Raw genomic sequence first — 25,107 nt, forward strand, 5'->3', positions numbered from 1 at the left:
CTGGGATTACAGGCTTGAGCCACCGCGCCCGGCCCTGGCTAATATTTTTAACACTTTTTTTGATAGACAGGGTCTTGCTATGTTGCCAAGGCTGATCTTAAACTCCTGGCCTCAGGTGATCCTCCCGCCTTGGTCTCCCAAAGTGTTGGGATTACAGGCATGAGCCACTGCTCCCGGTCCCCAAGACCCCACATTTTCTTCATGTGTTTTTTGTGGTAAATAAAGATGAGAACATATTTTTAAGGGGCAGTATAGCATAGTGGTACAAATTGTAAAACTAGACTGCCTGGTTTATAATCCCAGTTCCATCACTTACTGGCCGTATAAACTTGGGTAAGTTCTCTGGAACTCAGTTTCCATATATAAAATGGGCATAAGAATAGAACACTCTCATCATGGAGTTAAAGATAAAATAATCTAATATTTGTGAAGCACTTTGAACATGCGTGGCATATGATAATGCTCTAAGTTTTAATATAATTAATAGCAGCCTAGTGAATGGTCTATACTGATATACCAGGCCTGGTTATTATTTCGTACAGCCACAACTTCTGGTTTCAAGAAAGAAACAGTGTGAAAGCCAAATTCTGTAGTATTACGTGTTATAAAATCTCTCTGAGCCTCAGTTTTCCCAAATGTAAAATGAGGAAAGGAATGCCATCACTTGCTAAATGCTGTTTGCATTAAATATAATATGTGTTAAGCACCTAGGACTGTGCATGCCTAATATATAGAAAGTCGTAATACATGTTTGTTTCTTTCATTTGTAATAAGTAGGTCACATTTTAGGGAAATATTTAGCTGATAGATACTGTACTTCATTTGGGGTTCTAGTTGTCACAAAGCAATGTTACATTTACTTGGAGGTCAGGCTTTTGGCAAGCTCAGCTGTCCAATACAGCTGAGATTGGATACCAGGAATACACTTCAAATGCTTCTTAAGAACAAATAATCATCACAAATCTTTTGCAGTTGACTCAGTAGGCCAGTCCAAGTCCTTTAGAGTCTGTGAAATAAGGCAATCACTTAGAATTATGGAGGCAACTTATAGCAACTAACATGTGGTAGGGAGTAAAGACAGAGATGTACAGGTTACAGTTATTTCAAGAAACAATGGAGTTCTGCAGGTATCCCTGCAGCACATCATTAGATTTTATCATGTTCAAGCTTATGATGATGCCATCGAATCATTAGGAAAAGGATCTTCTAGCTTGCCCCAGATCTTAGGAAAAAAAAAAGAAAAAGGATCAGTTATGTTGTATGCTTTGATTAAAGATTCAAGGATGCATGTAATATTTTCTAGAAAGGTTTCCATCAAAAATCACTACGGTTAAAAAGATGTTTGGTTCTTCAATGAATACACTTTAGTTATCTAGAAAATTAACTTTTTATGAATCAACTTTATTTTCCAAGAATGCCAAATAAATAGTTAATACATAAAATAAGTTCTAATTAGTGTCTTAAATCTGTTTTCTCAAATCACTTTTTACTAGTATGTATCAAAGTTATTTTGAAAAATATCATAGTTTTATTTTTCAATTTATCTTCAGAGTTAGGACCTAGATAGAATAAACTTAATTTGAGCTGGATAGCCTTGAAGAAGAATTATACCTACAGAGATGCTAATTTAACTTTTATTTGCTGTATTTCAGATTGAAGTGGTGCGTGATTGTCAGGAGAAGAGAAGTTCTGGTCCATCCTCCAGTTTGGACAATGGCAATAGCTTGGATGTCTTAAAGAAGTATCCTTTATTTATTAATATAAACTCACATACACATCTAACTGTGGGAGTCTGGTTCAGTGTTCAAGGCCAATGTAATTAGAAATTTGAGTTCACAGAATGGGGTTTTACTGGGTGTGATGAAAAGAGCACTAGTTTAGGTGTCAGAAGTCCAGGTTTTAGGCCTGGCCAACCTATGGCCTGTTTATGTGATTTGAAGAAAATTAACTAAACTTTTTCAGAATGTTGCTATCCTCTTTTTTTTTTTTTGCCCAGACTGAAATAAAATGGAGGTTTTTGTTTATCATTCTTAAAAAAGTTTTATTATTATTTTTCATTGACGCATAATCATTGTACATATTTATGGAATACAGTGTGAAATTTTGATACATGTGTACAATGTATAATGATCAAATCATGATAATTACCTTATCTATTGATTCTTCAGCTTTATTGATATATAATTGACAAAATTACATATATTTAAAGTGTACAATGTGATGCTTTGATATGTGTATATATTGTGAAATGATTACCATATCAAGTTAGTTAACACATCTATCACTTCACATAGTTACCATTTTTTTTGTGTGGTGAGAACAGTTAAGATCTATTCTCTTAGCAAATTTCGGTATACAAAATGAATAGAATGGTACATCAAAAATTACAAAGGATTATACAGATTTATACAATGTTATTTAATAGATGTTAATAATTTTTGTGTTCACTGTTATAATGGCATATTAATATTCTAGACATAAGAATATTCATCTTTTAAATGTTTTATTACAGAGTTGTAATTAGCAAGCATTTTGCAGCAAGTTGTAGGTACACATATGTGTGTGTGAGATACATACATACACACACACACACACACATATACTATAAGGCTCTCAAATGTTAAATGTTTTAATATCCAAAAAGAAAAAGAAAAAAAAGTCAAAAGTATAAGTTAAATCAAATGGGTTACTTATACTGGGGACAAGGGAAGTGAGTTTTAAATATGATGTCAATTGGAAATCACATTGAAAAGAAAATATATTTTATTTTCCAGAGACAATAAACAAAATTATTACAGAAATGGGTGGGGCGTGGTTATTCATGCCTGCAGTTCCAGCATGTTGGGAGGCCCAGGCGGGCAGATCACTTGAGGTCAGGAGTTCGAGACCCGCCTTACAAACATGGTGAAACCCTGTCTATACCAAAAAATACAAAAATTAGCCAGGTGTGGTGACAAGCGCCTGTAACCCCAGCTACTAGGGAGGCTGAGGAAGGAGAAACTCTTGAACCTGGGAGGTGGAGGTTGCAGTGAACTGAGATTACCCCACTGCACTCAAGCCTGGGTGACAGAGTGAGATTCCGTCTCAAAAAAAAAAAAAAAAATATATATATATATATGAAATATAACTATGACATACACTTGGGGAGACATGGTAAAAAATTCTACTGCCTCCCTTAGAAAATTTCAGAACATTTCTGGGAAAAGGGAAAAATAGTGCCTAAAATGCTAATACTTATTTTTTAGGGGAAAAAGGGGTATTAAAATTCATAAACTATGCTACCCCAAAACAATAAAAACCTCAGACATTTAAGAATAGTTATTGTGAGTTTTTAGTAAATTTATTCCTAATCTCAGTGAGTTAGAAATAAAGTTCTTTAAAGCTTATAGTAACCCTTGAGCGTATATATATAGATATATATATATGAAAAAAGCGGGATATATATATTTTTATATATATAAATGAATATAAATATAATGAATAAAAACCACCCATAAGACTATATATATAGTTTTTATTCTAGAAACCATAAAAGTAGTTTCATATTTTGATGCTAAAACAAAAACCATTGATAGTTCCTATGCATTAGCTATTTTTACCTTCTCATGATGATAATACTTGAAACATTGCAATATAGATCTCAGTAATAAAATAACTGATAAATATGGTCTTTTCATTTTAGCCACGTCCTAAATGAACTGATACAGACTGAGAGAGTTTATGTTCGAGAACTGTATACTGTTTTGTTGGTAAGCTATTCAAATTGTATTTGCCCTCTCTTTTCCTGAATGATCCCTTGCTGCATTCATTAGAAAGTGTTTAGGGACAATCTTCTACTTCCATCTCCTTCCCTGGTTGTCATATGGCAGCAGTGGGCATTTCTTTTATTGTTCGATGCAGCATGTTGGTTAAATGTGCACATTCAGGCTCTCCTTCAGTAATGGAAATGATTGATTTAGAATTTGTTACAGAAGAGAAAATGTTCTCTTAGGGATATAGCCGATTGTTACAGTTATTCCCAGGGTGCTATTTAGAGATTGTGATGTAAAAAACTGAGAATGGGATAAAATATTCATTTGACAAAAATGTCATGGTATTAATTTGGTCTGAAAAAACCTAAACACATATTGCCAATTTAAGGAGAAGCTGATGACCTGTAATCTATGTTTTTATCTTGGTTTCTATCTTGTTTCCTACACTACAAGCTACTCTGAAGGCCAAAGAGCTATTACTTTATTCTGCCTATTGACTGGAAAACCTTGACTTCCTTTCCTTGTCCTGCCTTCTCAAAAAAAAAAAAAAAAAAAAATCATGGATAACTTTGGGTAGGAGATTTGAATTGAATTAAAATTGAATTAAAATTCAAACAAGTTCACCCTCAAATCCCCTAATATTCTGCTGTACCTACACCATTAGTAGCCCAACCAAATATACATGTAAATATTTTAAAATGCATGAATGTATTTATTTTGGGTAGGGTTATAGAGCGGAGATGGATAATCCAGAGATGTTTGATCTTATGCCACCTCTCCTGAGAAATAAAAAGGACGTTCTCTTTGGAAACATGGCAGAAATATATGAATTCCATAATGAGTATGTAATTGCTGAATTGAATATTTATTTTTTATGAAACTATTTAAAGTGCTCTCTTGACCAGTTTATTACATTTCACATAAAATCATGTAATTTTTTTTTCTCTGAAATTTTCACAGCATTTTCTTGAGCAGCCTGGAAAATTGCGCTCATGCTCCAGAAAGCGTGGGACCTTGTTTCCTGGAAAGGGTTAGTTAAATTATTTTTTAAAATATATAAATATGCACCACCAAAATAGCAATGCACTTATAAGAACAGATTTGGCGACAAGATAGGTACTTTATGTCTTTATGTTTTTGGGGAAGATACATTACTCCAGCGAGTATTTAATACTGAACCAAGTTTTGCTGCAGAAATGGAAGCACTGGGATATCCAGAGCGTAAAAATGCCCATTCCATTCTGTGGTATCAAATGCTTCAGCGGCTCAGCTCTTGAACACTGACTCCTGGGTAATCCTAGTAATCCAGGGAAAATCCTGGCTATGAAGATGTAAGAGTTGCGATCATCATAACAAAACTATCTGGGGCTTGGTTAATTTTTTGCCTAAAAAACACCTTATTATTTATAATATTTGTCTTATTAAAATACACGTAAAGTTTTAGAATTGGATCTAGTCTGACTTCCAGCCACCAAGGCATCTATCACAGGAACTTCATAGAAACAGAGAGCTGTCAGTTCTTTTCATTCAACAAAAGCATTTAGGGAGGCCCATTCCTCTGTGTCCCGAGTATGGTTAATACAATTGACTTCCCAAGTTAGTGATCATACTCTCCTCCATGAGAGTTTTCTGTTAGAATATTTTTTCTGTATGCTTCTCTGCTTATGTAGTTTCTCTTCTTCCTGAAAGATTAGTTTTGTCTTGATTTAAGAGTTTATTCAATAGAGGTGATTGTTGAAAGCTTCAAAATAGATATCTTATCCCACAAAGTGTTTATGAAATGAGAAGAGAATAAGGGTAAGAAAGAACTGTGTGTCAACCTTGCTCAACATGTTCTAACTTTATTTTTTATTTTTTAATTTTTAATTTTTTTTTTTTTTTTTTTGAGACGGAGTCTTGCTTTGTCACCCAGGCTGGAGTGCAGTGGTGCAATCTCAGCTCACTGCAACCTCCGCCTCCTGGGTTCATGCCATTCTCCTGCCTCAGCCTCCCAAGTAGCTGGGACTACAGGTGCCCACCACCATGCCCAGCTAATTTTTTGTATTTTTACTAGAGATGGGGTTTCACCGTGTTAGCCAGGATAGTCTCGATCTCCTGACCTCGTGATCCGCCTGCCTCGGCCTCCCAAAGTGCTGGGATTACAGGCGTGAGCCACCGCGCCCGACTAAGATGTTTTAACTTTAAACACATTTAAATTATGACCAAATTCTTTCCCAACTTCCTCAAGCAATAGCAGTTTATCCTTCCTTTAGACTCTATAGTATGTAATGTTTATCCTACTCATTGGAGATTTTATATTTACTGTGCTTGTGCACCTTTACATGTATACATGAATTTTCTCTGAAACTTAATGGAAAGCCCTTAGATCCAGAGTCTATATCCTATATATTGTTGTATCTCTCATTAGGTTAGCAGTGTTCTTAGCAACCAGTTGTGATTTAATAAATGTTTATTGATGAATTGTTTATTTATTCAATAACCATTTACCAGTCACCTACTATGCACCAAGCATTGTACCAGATAATGTGTATACCAAGCCCAAATCTATTTAGGTATAAAAACAGGGAAATTATTAATTGTGTAGAAGACGACTTGCATTAGATTCAAAATATACAAATGATCCTGGGAAAATCCAGAAGAGGGGCATCTTACATAGAATGGGGGTATAAACAATGGTTTTATAGAAGAGATAACTCATGAGATAAATGTTAAATAATGAGTAGGAGGTAGCCCATTCACAAGGGTCAGAGAAAGAGGATTCCAGGGAGAGAGAATTGCTTAAGTGCCTAAATGGATTATGCTACAGTGATAATGTCCCAGTGATGAACCTAGGACTGTAGGCTCTAACTTGGAAGTCAGGTACAAGTTCATTCACTAGGGAATCAAGATACTAATAACAGAATATGTTTCTCGGCACCCTGTTAGTTCATCATTATGCAAAAAAGTAGGTTTCTATAGTTCAGACAGAGAAGGCTCCATCTAAGCCTCAAGCTTGGCAAGTGGAAGTTCTGATATTACTTAGATAATTATGTGTTCTTCCACCAGATGCAATGGGCATGCTGTTCTTGGAATATAAAGAAGGCTTTTGACCAGCTGCTAGTACAGTAGGCCCTTTAGGCCACATTTCCTAGGATGCTTGGTTACCCCTCTTGTTTAGCCTTTCTTGATGGCAAAAGTCATATTCATAAATTAGTAATACATTTGAATTTGTTTTTTATCACAGAAGGATGATTTTCAGATGTATGCAAAATATTGTCAGAATAAGCCCAGATCAGAAACAATTTGGAGGAAGTATTCAGAATGTGCATTTTTCCAGGTATAGTAATTATTCAAGTATTGGATATACTCTTTCTGGAAGATATTGGGATATTTCTTAATCATAAATTCAGTTTCTACTTTAAGTACGTTACATATGCATATACATATATAGGTTAAAGAGCAAATCCACCTTCCCCCCCAACACAAACACATTTGTAACTTCCCAGAGGCAAACACTTTCAGCACTTTTAGCTACATCCTTTGGTATTTACCTCCATAGCTCCAAATGGCATGCTTATCTTTCTCCTTTATCCTATGGAAGATGAAGATTTAGCTCTCTTTCACAGCCTCCCACCCAACTACCACATATACAAATATACTTCTTTTCTTTCAAAATCTCCACTATAGTCATATCGTAATTTTGGTTAGATATACAGTGTTAAATTAAGACTATGTAATTTCTTTGCTCAGATGAATCATGTGGTATAATAGGGTTGCTCTTCCCTTCTGTTTGTCTTGCAATGGTCTTTTTACTCAGTTTTCTAGATACTTATCATTATTCTACCCCAGCCTCTCCCAGATGTGGGAGTTACAAAAATCTCTTCTTATTACATTGAAACACATTCTATTTTCTCTGAATTTCATATTCTTAAAGAAATATCTCCTGGGGTTTTCTGTCTTGCTTGTCTAGACTCACTAGGCCTGTTGCACAGCTGTCATCTGGGCATCTTGGTGAACATAATTTTTGGAATTCTCCTCACCTGTCGTCTGTTGCATAGGCTCTCCTCCTTCCTAGGTGCCATGCCTTTGTCTTTCTTGTCTACCTCCCTCGTTTGGTGGAACACATCCTCCAGTAGTTTTCCTGAGAAAGTGTACACAGTACATAAAAGTTTTTGAGAGTGTATGTGTCTGCAGATACCTTTATTCTACCCTAAGACTTTGTTACTAGTTTGGCTGTGTATAGAATTCTAGGTAAGAAATAATTATACTCAGAATTTTGAAGGTATTGCTTAATTGTCTTCTAGCTTCCAGTGTTGCTATTCAGAAATCTGATACCATTTTAATTTTTGCTCCTTTGCAGGTGACTTAGTTTCTGTCCTCTGAAAGCTTATGAAAACTGATTTTATTTTCAGTGTTCAAATGTTGGCACTGTTTTTTACCCATTATGCTAGTCTTGGGGTGATAAATTTGAATTTGGAACCTCCTGTCCAAATTTACTTGGAGTTTTTCTTGGATTTCCTCCACCCAATTTTCTCCGTTTTCTCTTTTTGGAATTTCTATTGCACAGATATTGGATATCCTGGACTGGTCCTCTAATTATCTTATCTTTTCTATTTTCTATTCTTTGTCTTCTTACTCTAGTTTCTAGTCCTTCTATTGAGGTTTCCATTTCTGCCATTGTGTTTTTAGTTTTGAAGAGCCCTCATCCTTTTTCTGTTTTTTCAGTGTTTCTTTTAATAGAATTCTGTTTTCATTTTATGAATTCAGTATCTTCATTCATCTATACAAAGATGATAATTGATTTTTCTTCTAAAAATTGTTCTCTTCTCCCTGCACAGCTTCTGTTGTCTTCATGTTGCTTTTTTTCTTTCTATTTCTCTTTGTTTGGTTTCTATTACCCATCTTTGATGCTCTCCTCAAATGTCTGATGATACTTGTCTATCCACTTACATTAGAAGTAAAGACTAAAAATCTTATTGGAAGTTTCCAGGCCATGTGTGGGTTTATTGACCATGATCCTCATTGTTGAGTTATTTGTCTCAAGCTATTTGCTTGAAGGGATTCCCCCATACCTGTATCTCTGGAGCATTTCTATTAGGCTGGTCAGATTCCTTGAACTGCTACCTTGTGTATAATGATCTGGATGCTTGTGTTGTGGTAGCCAAGTTGGGAGAAAAGGCTGAGGGTCACTTGTTTGTGATATAACATGGAGAGTGCTTGAATATTTTTCAATATGGTATTCTGCCCTAAGTTGAACCTTCTGTCCTTTAGTCCACAGGCCCTGTGTTTTACTCTTTCTAGATAAACATCCATTTTTCTGCCAAAGGAAGGGAAGAGAAGGCACCCAGCTGTGCAAAGTGGTATGGTTATCTGAGAGCCTTATTGCTTTTATTTAGATTTTTCATGCCATTTATTTTCTTTTTGTAACAGCTGTATTGAGATATAATTAAAATGCCATCAGTTTACCCTTTAAAGTATACAAGTCAGTGGTTTTACTATATTCACAAGGTTGACAACCATCACCATAAGCAATTTAATAATGTTTTTATCACTAGAAAGAAACCAGTACCTTTTAGCAGTTACCTTCCCTTTTTTCCCCAATCTTATCAGCCGTAGACAACCACTAATCTACTTGCTGTCTTCAATAGATTTACCTATTCTGGACATTTCATATAAACGGAATCATACAATATGTGGTCTTTTGTGTTTGACTTCTTTCTTTCATTTAGCATAATATTTTAGTGGTTCATCCATGTTGTAGCATGTATTAGTTTTTTATTCCTATTTGTGGTTGAATAATATTCCATTATATGGATGTATAGCATTTTATTTATCCATTCATTGATTGATGCACATTTGGCTTGTTTCTACCTTTTGATTATTGTGAACAATGCTGCTAAGAATGCTTTTGTACAAGTTTTTTTGTAGACATGTGTTTTCATTCCTCTTGGCTATATACCTGGGAGTAAAAGTGCTTGGTCATATAGTAACTCTACATTTAACTTTTTTGAGAAACTGCTGGACTCTTTTCTAAAGTTACTGCACCATTTTACATTTCCGACAGCAGTGTATGAGGGTATTAATTGCTCCATATCCTCACCAACATTTGTTATTACCTAATTACTTCTTAAAAAGACTTTCAACAAGCATCCTTTCTTGAACCTCAACTTTACCTCCCCCTTTCAGAGGTACTTGGTGTCTATAATCCATGAGACTTTGTGGAGGGCAGGGAGGAGATGTTTATAACATAAATTGAGTTGTTCCTTGGCTTTTTCCTCCACCAACTTGAAATCCACTTTTCTCCAGTGTGCTCAATTGTTGACCACTTCTAAGTTTGGTTTCCAGTTTCCAAATTTTACTGAAGTTTTCCCCTTTCTCATCTTCTTCATAACTGTGTGATTTTGCCTAGTAAGATAACTTTTCCATCATTTTAGTTGGGTGTCATGAGTGAGGAGATTTAAGTGCACGTATCAAGTTGGTGCAAAAGTTACTGTGGTTTTTGCCACTGAAAGTAATGGCAAAAACTGCAATCACTTTTGCACCAACCTAATAGCAGTCCTCCATCTTTAACTCTTGTTTGAATTAGATTGTATATTGGATTTTACCCATATTCAGAGGAGAGCCATGGTTCTTATTCAGGCATAATGTTTCCCCAATCCCTTCATGTTCTGTACTTTCTCTGTGCACATTTCATCCTAAATACCTGCGTCTTGCCCTAACTATGGACCCCTACAATGTTGCCAAAACCCAATGCTATGACCTTTATATTTATAGTGGCAATGGGCCAATTACTGGTTGAAGTATAGCACCAGTTGATGAGGGCTTTATTTTTCTTGTGATATTAAAAATTTTGTTCTCATATCCAGTCTGATTTATATTCAGCACAACCAATTTCTTTTCTGAGCCTTGGCTTATAGAGCTTGGTGTTTTGTGAATTTTCTTGAATATATTAAAGAATGTTTTAATCATGTTAATCTATGGTCATTCCCTGCTTTCACACCTTTTAAGCATTCTACATCCATATGAATTTATATTTGAAAACTTTTAAATCTTTGAAATGTTGATATTGTTTACCTCTCCAATCCTTGAAACAGTGTTTATGGTAGTTTTTCAGATATACTGTGTCTTGTAATTTCTGTACTATAACAGTGATTTTTCCAATAAATTTTCTTTGAGATGTAAGAAACATTGGAGCATTAGGTTTAATCAATGAACACTTGGCATTTTCACAGATACATGTCTTAATTTAATTTTATTGATATTTATCTTTTAATGACAGGAATGTCAAAGAAAGTTAAAACACAGACTTAGACTGGATTCCTATTTACTCAAACCAGTGCAACGAATCACTAAATATCAGTTATTGTTGAAGGTAATTATATGAAGCATTTGTTTGTTTCTTTACTTTTTGAGTCAGATATGGCAAAGCCATTGGAAAGGAAATAGTTTACTAGGAAGCACTAGAAATAGGTAGGCTCAATGACTGGGAAGGCTGGATTTGGCAGAATTTTGCAGTGTGCTCCATCAATTCACTGTGGCTACAAATGCCATAGGCATAGATATCAGGCTGAGAATATCTGGAGTCTTAGCTATTTAATTTTTCATACAAGTTGTGTTGATTTCCGCACAATGTTTTACTGAAGAACTTTAAATATTTGTAAGAAGAATTAAACAAACAAATATTTCTTATAGTTTTGAGGCTGTATTTCATAGGGGCCTTCCTAATGAAAAATGCAAATGGCACTCCCCTAGTATGATGCAAAAGGGTTACTAGAATCTTGTGTTAAATATAAATACAATATGACTTGTTTTAAAATGAATTTTCATAATGTTCTATGCTATATGCATTATGAGTGTATCATGGCTAAAACAAATTATTGTATGTAGAGGACAAAAGAACCCTACATGTAATGGCTTTAAAAACTGATCTCTGATGTGTCTTAATAGCTATTATACTTCAATTCCAGAAGCATTAAATGTCCTTTGTTTTATACTATTCAGTCACTATTCTACTTCCTCTACTTTGGCAGTTATTAAAAATATTACTGCAGCAAAGAGCATGTAAAAGGAATTACTCCAAAATGTGACATTATATTTGGATTCCAGCTTGAAAGCATGTTAGCTAAAAACTTATTCATTTCAATCAGATATTAATATCTGCCTAATGTTAATTCCTGATTTCTAATTACAGGAGCTATTAAAATATAGCAAAGACTGTGAAGGATCTTCTCTGTTAAAGGAGGCACTCGATGCAATGCTGGATTTACTGAAGTCAGTTAATGATTCTATGCATCAGATTGCAATAAATGGCTATATTGTAAGCACATTTTAATAATTGTTGGAATTTTAGAGGGTCAACATCTCAACATCCCTTTTCCCCTCTTGGAACCAATTGAGAAATAACATATAAGAATCAGATAAATGGAGATCAAAATGTTGATATTACTACTGATAATGCTAAGTGGAGAATTGGCTTCAGATCAGCAGTCAAATGGATTTATGAAATCCCCCTTGTCCACAACGGTCTTCCCCCAATCCCAGACCTGGGAGATCCTGCTTAAGGAATGCTTGGGTCAGCTAAGAAAACATATTGTTGTGTAATTGCTGCTTGCCCCTATAGATAGGAATAGACAGAAAAGAAAAGAATCAAATCTTTAGCACTTGTGTCGCCTTTTAACAGGTTAGCTCCACCCAGTGGGAAAACTTGAACTGGTATATATCATGCACCAATCAGGACTGAAGAAGAGATGGGGAGACTTACCCTGGCTGAAATACCTCCAGATGATATGAAGCCAGAGAAAAGGAAGTTTCTTTTGTCCCCCACCCCCACAGTAATTTTGTACTTATGTGGTGCATGCCATGTTTTAACATACAAAGTTAAGTTTTTAAAAAACATAAATTATTCTTCAGGGTTTTAGTAGCTCAAGCTAAACACTAACATGTTGATGTCAGAGAGCTGAATGTAGCTTTGCTTTCTACTAATGGGTTTTGATTTTCCATTCTAGGGAAACTTAAATGAACTGGGCAAGATGATAATGCAAGGTGGATTCAGTGTTTGGATAGGACACAAGAAAGGTGCTACAAAAATGAAGGATTTGGCTAGATTCAAACCAATGCAGCGACACCTTTTCTTGTATGAAAAAGCCATTGTTTTTTGCAAAAGGCGTGTTGAAAGTGGAGAAGGCTCTGATAGATACCCATCATACAGTTTTAAACACTGTTGGAAAGTAAGACCATTTGTATCGGGTAATGTAGTATTGTTTCGTGTGTGTGTGTGTCTCCCTGTTTGTACATTTTTTTTGTTTGTTTGTTTCAAATAGTACGTTTTATACTGTAGCTGCACATCTTTGGTTTTTTTTTTTTTTAAATCTTAAGTCTTATGTAGAAGTCAGATGAATCATAACTTCTCTGCTTGAAGTGAAGGTGAGGGAATTCAGAGCTTTGATTCCTCCCTTTCTTCTCACTACAATATTAGGTATTCCCCAAGGGGGCTCCATAGCATCCTGAAGAGCATGGCTTGAGATTATAAGGAGTGTCCCAGCCTCCTCATAAGCACTGTCTTTCCAGTGGCACTGGGTGGAGTTCTTGGTCTTGTTAGAAAGGGGCCTTATGCTACAGGAGAGACAGGGAGGAAAGAGTTACCTCCTTTTCCTCAATGCAATTTAAAAATGGATAACTTTTGTATTTAGCATGTCCCCACCTTCCTTTCCGTGTTCCTCCTCCATTCCCTAACTCCACCCTTCCTGGGTGTTCAAAGCCACCTATGGCTGAATCCTTTCCATATCTGTCCTGTTCCATCTTTCAAAATTACTTTATTCTCTCCTATAAACCAAATCCCCATTTTTTTCCTAATATTAGTTTGTTATTAAAATGAGAACAGTTTTGTTTGGGGAAGTTATTGACAACCCAATGATACAGCTGGTTTCTCCATTAGAGAAGAGGAACTTCCAATTCACGTGATACTCATAATTGACAAATTTGAAGTTTTTTTACATCTAATGAATTTCATCTTTTGGATTTTAAATTCTAAAACCAATATAATATTTGTCACAGAAAATTTCAAAAATAGAGAAAATGATTGTCCTTAATTCCCCAACCGCTATCACATTAGTCACTTTTCATGAGCATGTTCTTTCATGGTTCTCATCACCAGTATATTTGACAATTGATGAAATTTTCAGCAGCAGTTATAAAGAGGACAGGCAATATGTTTTGAGACGGGCATGAGGTGTTTGTATTAGGAGACTACCTATAAGCAGGCCTTGCTTTTGATTGTTCCCATAGGATCAGCAGCCCCTAGTTGTTTCTAACAAGGTTCCTGCCCAGGGTCAGGTCAAAAAGAAGTAGTTCTGCCTATCATCTATTTTCCCTGCTTCACTCTGAACCCACAGCAGCTTCTTTAAAACTCTTGTTTTCATCCAGTTGCTCCTTTGATTTTAGCATCCACCTCTAAGCCCCCAAATCTCAAAGGGCCTTCTGAGTCATTAATAAACATTGATTGAGAACCAAAAACTTGTAATCTATGTCAGAGAGGGCTCAAATCTCTTGCTGTCTGTATACCTATTCCTTGGGAAGGTACTTTACCTTCCTAGGCATATTTGACCCAAATCCATTTGATGTACATTTTATTGTGAGGTGACCTAATTTCTACCTAATACAGTATTTCTATTTCATATTAATTTTCTATTTTACCTTTAATTTGTTGCAATGATGGACATGCTAACAAAAGGTTTCTTGAGTACATTAAAGTAAGGGGGATATTAGGTGATTAAGTCATGAGAACTGAAACTGCAGTGAGTACCATGGAAACAGAGAAGGTGGGATAGATGCAAGAAACATTTCAATAGAAAGTAGACAGATGGGCTTGATGACTTGCTAGCTTCAAAAATTAAATAATACCTGACATTGAAGGAAGAAAATCTTTCTGATTCTTCTTTGGTTCCCCAGTAATGCCGAATATCCTTAATAAAAAACATTAGCCAGTGATGCCTACAAGGCTTTAGACCAGGATTCCTGGGGAAATGGTGATACCACTGAAAATTAGGATATTTCTTAGGGTTCACTATGCTCACTTCTGCTTGCCTGCTTATCATGAGATTCCAGCATTAAGCGATTGCTAGCATTCCTAGTCAACGTGTTGTTTAACAATTTGGGTTATTGGTTTCAAAGTCTTACCCTTTTTAGAGAGGATCATAACCTTCCCTCTCACTTTTTTTTTTTAACTTTTATTTTAGATTCAGGGGGTACATCTGCAGGTTTGTTACCTGGCTGTATTGCATGATGTTGAGGTTTGGGGTACAAGTATCCCATCACCCAGGTACTGAGCATTGTCCCCAAGAGTTAGTTTTCCAACCCTTGTCCCTCCCCCCCATCCCTCCTCTGGTGGTCCCCAGTGTCTGTTGTTGCCTTTGTCTATGTCTCTCACTTTAAATGAACTCTTGTTTTGACTGCACCATACAAAGCTGGAATCCCATGGCCTGACCGTGTACTTTCTAATGATTTATATGTTATATTTCAAGTTGGCCACTTATATGCAAGGAAAGGCCCTATCTAAAGTCAAAGTTGACCAGATGGGGAGATTCGAGTCCTTTAGATTCCTTAGTTCATGTGTTTATTATCATTGATTTTTAAAATTTTAACAAACCTGCACATAGTCCTTACTATGTGTAATACATAATGGTTAGATTTCCAGGGCAACTCAGAAAAGTTCACCTCATCGATAATGATGTACTAGATGTTTGCAATAAAAAATAACAAAAAGAATTGCAATTTAAATAGGGGAAGGAGTAGAAAGCAAACTCATACTTTAAAAAGCTCATTATAGAATCTAAGCATTCACTCCATGCTATTTAGTCCTTATATCAACCCTATGAAATAGGTGTTCTTTCCATTTTATAGTTGAGGAAACTGAAGTTTAGAAAAGTTAAGCAACTTGCACCGAGACACATAGCTAGCTAGTGAATGGTAGAGATGTATTCCAATCCAGACCTCTCTAACTTCAAAGCCTGTGTGCCTTCTAGCTAATCATGTTATTGAGACAAAACCATGTAATGAAACAAAATTAATTTTTAAAAATATTGAATATGAGATTACTATTCATCTTAAATTGTGATATTTGAGCAGAAGTAGGTTAGTTGGAATGGTGGAGTGAGAATATAAAGATAGTTTGGGACATTGTGAAAATAACTTCTTACTTACATTCAGGGTGGATGTCACGGGTTCTTTCATTAATATGTTAAATTACATTTCTAAGCATAAGTGCTTTTCTTCTCCTTGGTATGGCAATCTCCCTAGCACTACCTTTAATGCTTATCAACTCTAACTAGGGCCATTTGGGGAGCTCATAGCTAGAACAGAGATTGAGATACTCCTTTAGGTAATTACAGAAGAACTGAAAGAAAACAGGAAGGCAGAAAGGACTAAAAGAATGTTTGTGCAAAGGAATGAGATTGCCCAAAATGCAATTAGCCAAGCTGTTAGCAGAAAACGATGAAAGAAAGTGGAAGAGTTTATGACTTGCATGATCACGTTGAGGAGAAGAAAAAACTGTGGTAAGGAAGAGATATTGTGTACAGAAGTTTCACTGGGTACAAAAAGACAACAATGTCCCATGACATATTATTTGTTTTTTCTTTTTTTAGAAAGGCCAAGAGATTGGTGGAAAATAGAGAGATCCTTGTGTACCTGGCTGGTTCTCTCCTGTCCCATAAATTAAATGTTTGTAACTTGTAAGGCTTCTATCAAAATAAATTGTAATTTGTAAGATTAAATGATCTGTCAAATGATTATTCTAAATAACCATTTAAATTAATTTTCAGTGGCTTTTCTTTATTGATGTTTAATTACTTCTGTGTTTGACCCAATAATTTAATAGTGTACTATTAATTTATAACATAATTAGATCTTAGATGGGCTACTTGGGTGTTCAGATTTATAACATTTGTGTCAACCACTGAAATGAAGCATGCAATCTGAACTATAAAGTGCATAGTTCAATGAAAACATTTAAATACTCTCGTCTATGATTGTAGTTATCATTTCATATTCATTAAATATAACATGTATTTTTCTGCCCAAGAGAAATTCTGTTTCATTTAGAATATGATAGGGTAGATTTAATGTAATTTCATATTCAAAATAAAATGCTCATGAAAATTTTGACTTATTTATTACAGATGGATGAAGTTGGAATCACTGAATATGTAAAAGGTGATAACCGCAAGTTTGAAATCTGGTATGGTGAAAAGGAAGAAGTTTATATTGTCCAGGTTGGTCATTTAAAAATTCTTCTAGAAACCAAAACCTGCATTGAAATACAAAAGCCCGAATTTATAAACAAAAATAATTTTGGTCACGCTTCAAAATTTCCACTCCTTTCATGTAGGTCAGTTAAATATTATTTGAATATTCTTTGTGATGTATTTAAATGGTTTCTAGTAGCTACATTGAGATATGCCTGTGGTGTTCTCTAGGGCTTCAAGTTTTCACAACTACATAGGAAACTTATCAACTAGAGCTGACAGCTTGGCAGGTACTTCTCTGTCCCCATCAAGTTTCCAAGTTATGGAATTGTCATATTTCTGAGTTCCTCTTGTGCTAAGCATTCTAGGGGTACCTGATTATGAGACATGGGGATGTGACAGCTCAGACTTGCTTTCTACTTCTAAAGAACATGGTTAAAGCCCTGGCCAGTCGTATAGGGTCCAACGTGTTTCGGGGAAGGGAAGAGGAATCAGAACATTTCAAGAGGATGTTGTCATTACGATAAATATTTGTATCATGACTTGTCAATGTGCTGTTATCTGTTAAAAATGCTCAGTGTTTTTTGTTTGTTGTAATTCTTTACTAGTTGACTACAATCTATGAAGATATGTTTTCTTGGTTTGTTTAAGATACAATATTTGGTATCATTTAACAAGTATCTTGTAAGTAATGGGGGGATATTTAAGGGGGCTTTCATGTTATCATCAGTCACCAAGGTTATTGTGCAATAGATGGCCTTTTCGGAAATAATAGAACTTGTTTTATGTTACTAAAATTAAACATCAAAGCATTATATTTTAAAAATAATCCTCCTGTAAAGACAAAATAAGTGAAATTATATTTCACATTTTCATCCAAGCATTATTATACCATTATTTAAGGGCAATTTCAAAATGGATTTTTTTTTTTTGAGACAGTGTCTCACCCTGTTGCTCAGGCTGGAGTGCAGTGGTATGATCTCAGCTCACTTCAACCTCTGCCTCCCAGGCTCAAGCAATTCTCCCACCTTGCCCACCCAAGTAACTGGGACTACAGGCACGTGCCAGCACACCTGGCTAATTATTATTATTTTTTGTAGAGATGGGGTTTCCCTATGTTGCCCAGGCTGGTCTCAAACTCCTGGGCTCAAGAGATCTGCCCACCTTGGCCTCCCAAAGTCCTGGGATTACAGCAAAAATGGTTCTGATTATATTATCTCATCTAATCTGATAGTGAATTATTTGCTTCATAAACATTTTAACAATCAGATGGTTAAGATTTGAGTATGGTATTATAGGGAGTTGATAATATTTTATGTACACAATTACATTTGTTTTATTATAGTACATCCTTTTTAAAAGGAAATGTGTACCACCTCTCTTTTTTTTTAAATCTTTAGGCTCCTAATGTAGATGTGAAGATGACATGGCTAAAAGAAATAAGAAATATTTTGTTGAAGCAGCAGGAACTTTTGACAGGTAAATTCAAGCATGCATTCTTCAGAACACGAGGTATAGTAACAGCTTATTGACTCAGATTTTTAAATTATTTTTCCCGAGAATGGGGCTGATATTTACTTTACACTATTACAATGAGAAGATTTGTTAATTTAATTAGTAGGAGATCGAGATTCAGAGGGTTGTTTAAACTATTTTGAAGAATGAACTTTACACTAGAAAATGAACCCTTGTGCTTAAGAAGCAGTTGAGAAGCAACACAGTGAACTGATTGTGGTAATTCCCAGTCCTTTCCATGAGATGACTCTGCTTAGTATCTCGAGTAATCATTGCTCAGTAATGTTGGAATGGGAGCCAGTTCTACTTCTAAACTTGAACTTCTTGAATAAAATATTATATGACTCAGACCTTTCCAGATTCAAACTTGAGACCGGCCTTCCCTCTGATTATTTCAAGTCTGTGAAGGTTAAGTCTAATGGCAAGGATGCGTGTGTGTGTGTGTGTGAAAGTCATTGGCCTTTAAGGAAGTAAGAAGTATGACTTCTGAATGATAATACGCTTTGTTTTATTTCTCAGTTAAAAAAAGAAAGCAACAGGATCAATTAACAGAACAGGATAAGATTCAGATTTCTCTTCAGCAGAATGATGAGTAAGTGATTATTCTTTAAGAAATACCACTCCTGCAATCTTTTGTATTCTGTATGTAACATGACACAGTGTAATTAAAGTATCTCAGACAAGAACCATCCACCAATTTAGCAATAACTCATCAAATTCCATAAACACATCATTTTCTCAGATCCAGCCTTATATTGGAGGCTGATAGTTCTTAATGGTTATCCCTTGGCTTGATTTTTAAACATGATTGAAAATGCTTTATTTTTAATATATCATTGGAAGAATTACATGTAGGCTGACAGGAAAGGAGGCTGCGCTCATAAGCCTTTTTTTTCCAAAGTATTTTTGGTCACCTCTGATCTGATTGGAAAAAGAGTTGTAAGAATATGGGAACAGAGCAAATGAAGGCCTGGTTCACAGTTTTACAGTCTCTTGATGGAGATCTCTTGCTGGTGATTTGGCCTCTCTCTACATAGACAGAAGGTATGGATCCTGGGAGGGAACTGAGCCTGGACACAACCAGGAGTCATTAAGGAAGCTGGCAGTCTTCTATAACAGCACACTGGTATGGGTTTAGAGATGTCGTCATTGTATTCTGACTCTAGAAATTCCAAAAGGTGGCGTTTTCACTGAACGTTTGCATATATGCAGAAAGAATTCTCTCATTGATTCTGAAGGCCTGGCACAGAGATTCACCATGCAGCATCTGCATGCTCTGGGGATCATTGAATGGCTTATTAGAAATACTGTTTTTTCCTTCACTGCATGTCGTCTTTCCGAGGTAGCTAAAATCAGATGAAACATGTGGTGGTTCACGTGGAGATTTAGGAGAACCATTTAAAAGTTACACAGAAAGTCTTTATCTTTCAGAGTTCAAAAAACTCAACCTTTTATTGTACATTATAGGAGTAACATCTTTAGGTTTTATGCAGCGATTGACTTAATAGTAGTTGGTACATACTCAACAATATGAATCAGTTGAAGATTTCATTTTCATTTATATACAACTTACCTGATTCATCAATGTTATGAGTCCACAGAGCAACGGGGATTGTATACAATACACCTACTTTGGGTCTAGAAGGGAGCAGTTTTTCTCCTTACATAATGGAGAATCTGCCGGCTTGGATCTGAGATGTAAGCTTTTGTATATTACAACCTATTGTCATGCAGATTTAAATAAGGAGTATTGGCTGTTTGGATGGATTCTCAGCATGTTCTTAACACTTGATATCAGTGGAAGAAATACCACTTTAAATTTATTTTTACTTTTAAACTGTACAAAAGCTTACTTAGTTTTATACATCACTATTTCAGAAAGCAACAGGGAGCTTTTATAAGTACTGAGGAAACTGAATCGGAACACACCAGCACTGTGGTGGAGGTCTGTGAGGCAATTGCGTCAGTTCAGGCAGAAGCAAATACAGGTATGTGTCATGGTCATCCTAAGACAAGATTCATGGGTGTGCAAATTTTTACCTTTCATTGTTAATTTGGAAATCTACCCACTTGATATTTTTGTATAAACAAAATATAGTTAACCCATTTTTATAAGACTCTCATGTCTTGCATATGCAAGATACTCTGATGGGCACTAGAGAGTATTGGTTGTCAAAGTGTGGTCCCTGGGCCAGTAGCATCAGCATCAGCTGAAAACTTTTACAGAAGACAAATTCTCTTGCTCTATTCAGACCTTCTGGATCAGAAACTCTGGGAGCAAGGCCCAGCCACTTGAGTTTTAACAGGCTCTCTCTGTGATTCTGATGCATGTTCAAGTTTGGGAACCCCTGCTATAAAGGATAATAGTGATGAATAAAACATATATGCTGGCTTCAAGGAATGTGCATTTCACTTACCCTTGGTTTAATGAATAGAGAAGAGTCATTAACAGCTGGAATATTTATTCTTCCTCTGTGAATGGTTTTATTTGAAGTGATTTTAAATACTTTATTTAATTCAACAAATATTGACATAACACGATCTGCATTCCAGGAGTTATGCAAAGTGCTAGGCATATAGTCTAATTAGGATACACTCAGCTGCCATACTCATGAAGCTAGGAGAATAGAAAGATAGTTAAGCAATTAAAAGTAAATTTGGTGAGTGTTACAGCAGGGAAGTACAAAGTGCTGTAGAAGCATACATGAGGATCACCTAAGCAACTCTAGGATCAATAGCATAGACTTCTTTGGAGAAATGCCTAACAGTGTGCCTGATACTCAACACTTTAATATGATGATCCTTAATATGGAAGATTTCTCTACTGGTTGAGGAGAAAAAGGTAATGATAGCGTTGTTGAGTTTCCAGTTATCCAGTTAAAGGTCACTTCCCTCAGGTCATCTATGTTGTGGCCCCCAAAGAAGTAAGGGGAGAGCATAGTACTAACACCTTCATTTGGCAGGTAAGGAAACCAAGTTAGAAAAAAGTGACAATGACTTTTCCAAGATTGCATGAATAGTTTAATGTGGCCAGGATGAGATCTGTTAATTTGCTGCTTACATTAGATTGGTTAATCCATTTTTTAAAATTCAACTTTTTAAAGCATTATAGCTAGTTTTATTTCTCACCTTGTGGTAAATTAGCACCATCAAGTAACTGCCACATTCCACACTTTTCTTATAGTTTGGACTGAGGCGTCACAATCTGCAGAAATCTCTGAAGAACCTGAGGAATGGTCAAGCAACTATTTCTACCCTACTTATGATGAAAATGAAGAAGAAAATAGGCCCCTCATGGTTAGTAATAATATATTAAATTAAAATTATTGAGGCAGTTTTACTAATGAAACATAGGTGGAGCACATAGGGGCAATCTTTTGTCAGCATCCTTGAGGCCATTAGGAGTGTGCCATTGCCAAAGTAGTTGAAATAAATCTTATTATGAACATCAGGAAGCACTTCTCTCTTTGAGTAGAACCTGTTTGACCTATACATAGAACTTCTACTGAAGTTGATGAAATAGTCAATCTTTCCAAATCTCTATACATTGCCCAGTTTTATCTTTAGTAGAGCTTCACCACTGTGTTCTCCATCCAGACATGTGAAATAAAATCAGAGAACAAAGGAACTTCAAATATGCTTTAAAAACCAGTTTGGATTCCAGATTAGAAAATAAAGGAAATAAACATTATACGTTAAAAACTATTTAATAACATCTTGGGATATATTTTAGTGTGTTCTCAAAAATGTACTAATAATATAAAATCTCAACATATTAGAGCAAGGGAGCACCCTGTAAAATTAAAGGAGGTTGCTTTAGGGTCAAAAAGTGTTTATAGAAGGAATAGTTTGCAAGTTGGTAGGATACTAGTGGGTTATTAAAGAGGAGGTAGGACTGTTTGGGGATAAATCCCTACTTTTCTAAAGTCACCAGCTTGGAGGGTAGGAGTGATGCCTGGAGGTAGAGTGCTCCTTGGTGCCCCTCAGAGGAATCAATTACATTTGGCAGTTCCACTGTTAGTGTAAGAGGGTAAACCTCGTCTCTACTAAAAATACAAAATTAGGTGGTTGTGGTGGCGCATGCCTGTAATCCCAGCTATTCAGGAGACTGAGCCAGGAGAATCACTTGAACCCAGGAGGCGCAGGTTGCAGTGAGCTGAGATCGCACCATTGCACTCCAGCCTGGGCAAAAAGAGTGAAACTCTGTCTCAAAAAACAAAAACAAAAACAAAAACAAAAAGAGGGTAATGGCATGGATAATCACAAAACTGTACAGCATTGACTCTGAAATGCAGTCTTTAAAAAAGTAGATATTGTTTCTCCTAATAATACGATGACCATAATACATATTTGTCTGATAGTTTACAGTTTGCCAAATGATTTCTCAATTAATATTCACAGTATTAGTATGAAAAAGAGCAGGCTTTATTACCTTCAATTTACAGAGGAGGAAACTGAGGCTTAGAGCTGATAAGATATTTGTCCAGAGTTAATTGTCTATACCTGCAGTTCTCAAACTTTTTAATGAAGGAAGCCTTTACATCCTTAAAACTTGAGAACCCCAGAGAAATGAAAAAGGCAAATAGTGTCTTAATGTATGTTGACCTTGCAGACCCCTTGAAAGGGTCTCGGGAACCCACAACAGTCTGTCTCCCACACTTTGGGAATCTCAGGCTTAGACTAATAATAAAAAGAAGTTTAATTTCTTTAATTAATGTTAGCAGAGTATGGAATGGATAGAAGTAGTTTTTAAATGCGAGCAAAAAGTCAGAGGAAGCCAGTTTGTGTTTAACCGTTTGCTGTAGATGATCTATGAAGGCATTGTAAAGAACTCAGCTTTAAGCATTTTTTTTTTCTAGCTATGGTATCATAAGATAAAGTTAATATGCAAAACTGAAGAATGCTTTAATCACAGAGGATGGGAATATAGAAAAACCTATTAGTTTCTCTCTCTTTGTCCAATAATTCCTAAGGAAAACATACAAAAACGCAACACAATGTATTCCACATACTCTTCTTCCCTGCCAAAAAAAGCAGCTGGAATGGCCTGCTCTTTTGGCCTCACTTGATTAAGTTGTAAACTGAGCAATAATGGGTGCTGCTTCCCTTGTAGAGACCCATGTCGGAAATGGCTCTCCTATATTGATGAAGCTACTATGTCAAATGGCAAGTAGCTCTTTCCTGCCTGCTTCTCAGCTCATTTGGAAAAATACTGCGCAAAAGACGTTCAGCTCAAATGATGCAGATGTTGTTTTCAGGTTAATGGACACACAAAGAAACCACAGCACATACTTCTTTTCTTTCATTTAATAAAGCTTTTAATTATGGTACGCTGTCTTTTAAAAATTATGTATCTAATGTGTCAGATATTGTGCTTGAAAGATTCTCATCTCAGAATACTTTTGGACTTGAAAATTATTTCTTCTCTACTTTGTAACCAAATGCAATCGGTGTGCCTTGGGATTATTTAGTTTATTAATGAATTAAGTTAAAATTACGGCTGCAAAATGGCTAAGGTCAAGTAAAGCACAACATTATGATTTAATATGCTTTTGTTGAAACCACAGCTTTTGTGCCCATTATTTTAACCTGTGTAAAACAATACAAAGCCCAGAAATTCTTTTTGGGGCATGAGTAAATTTTGTTCAGGGCTACTGTCTGTATGTGCCCAGATAAAATTTTCATGAGAGTAGTTTACAAAAGCCCTATTTAAAAATTATTATTTTCACACTTGTTTTTTTCTGGATTTCTGCTTATAATTAATGTAACTTGAATTAGTTGTGCTCTGCTATTTTCCCTATATTTCATGTTGTAATTCTTTTTTTTTCAAATAAAAATTGATTCTTCAGATTAAATAAACTTGTTCTGCCTTTTTTTGTCCCCCATCACATACTGCTTCATGTCCATCTGTTCCTGCAAAGCTGCTGCAGCTACCACATTTACCAGTGAAGTAAAGAGTAAATTCTTCATGTCGCAGAGCAGGCAGTTATGCAAGTGGTTTTGCAATCAAGTTTGTAATATAATTTTTAAAAACAACTTTACAGTCTCAGGCAAATATAGAGCCCTAGCAGACTGCAGGAAGAGAGGCTCAGAAGACGTCCTGATTAGAAAAGGAGATGTCATTCAGCTTCTCCATGGGGATGCTGAGGGTCAATGGTAGGTGTGTTTGCAAAGCCTGTGATGATCTCCAGCTGGGGCATATAGATAGCTAATCAAATGTTCTGCTTTATCTGTATCTTTGTTATACAGTCTCTAAAAGCAGAAATATCACAGCAATGGCTTTCATTTTCATTGCTTCAGCACTGCCTGTAAAGCTCACTGAAAGGAACATTAACCTTTGGTGAGTGAAAAATGCTTTGAAAGAATGACATGCTATGAGTCTGCATGTTCTTTTGTAGTTTACCTTTGGCTCAGATGTTTTAGCTGATATGTCTGGGCTTTGTAATGGCTACAGATCACATTCCATGTGGTCATTTAAGTCATTCGTTAGCCACATATTTAATGAGTGCCTACTGTGTGCCAGAGACCACACTTTACTACTTTACAACATGGCTACACTTCTGTTTATCAGTTCAAATATTGACTTTTTAGTCTTATCATTCTACCCTTATGTCTTTGAC

The 25,107-nt window shown here is 35.7% G+C and overlaps 1 protein-coding gene across 8 annotated transcripts in view; it reads left to right on the forward strand.

Moving 5' to 3' along the window:
- The window catches only part of MCF2 (MCF.2 cell line derived transforming sequence), a 132,154-nt gene extending 107,812 nt beyond the window's left edge, over window positions 1–24,342 (forward strand). For 5 of the 8 annotated variants that reach the window (XM_011961032.1, XM_011961033.1, XM_011961031.1 and 2 more), the window contains 14 exons: window positions 1,653–1,741; window positions 3,683–3,749; window positions 4,478–4,593; window positions 4,713–4,782; window positions 6,976–7,068; window positions 11,011–11,103; window positions 11,923–12,048; window positions 12,737–12,958; window positions 16,907–16,999; window positions 18,373–18,451; window positions 19,007–19,079; window positions 20,366–20,475; window positions 21,672–21,784; window positions 23,601–24,342. In XM_011961032.1, the coding sequence (XP_011816422.1) occupies window positions 1,653–1,741; window positions 3,683–3,749; window positions 4,478–4,593; window positions 4,713–4,782; window positions 6,976–7,068; window positions 11,011–11,103; window positions 11,923–12,048; window positions 12,737–12,958; window positions 16,907–16,999; window positions 18,373–18,451; window positions 19,007–19,079; window positions 20,366–20,475; window positions 21,672–21,784; window positions 23,601–23,633 (1,377 nt within the window). In that variant the 3' untranslated portion in view covers window positions 23,634–24,342. The remainder of the gene's footprint in view (window positions 1–1,652; window positions 1,742–3,682; window positions 3,750–4,477; window positions 4,594–4,712; window positions 4,783–6,975; window positions 7,069–11,010; window positions 11,104–11,922; window positions 12,049–12,736; window positions 12,959–16,906; window positions 17,000–18,372; window positions 18,452–19,006; window positions 19,080–20,365; window positions 20,476–21,671; window positions 21,785–23,600) is intronic. The other 3 variants (XM_011961034.1, XM_011961038.1, XM_011961039.1) reach the window with 1 other exon arrangement.
- Window positions 24,343–25,107: the final 765 nt, after the last annotated feature.

This window comes from Colobus angolensis, unplaced genomic scaffold (assembly GCF_000951035.1).
Source record: "Colobus angolensis palliatus isolate OR3802 unplaced genomic scaffold, Cang.pa_1.0 Scaffold532, whole genome shotgun sequence".
Classification (NCBI taxonomy): domain Eukaryota; kingdom Metazoa; phylum Chordata; class Mammalia; order Primates; family Cercopithecidae; genus Colobus; species Colobus angolensis.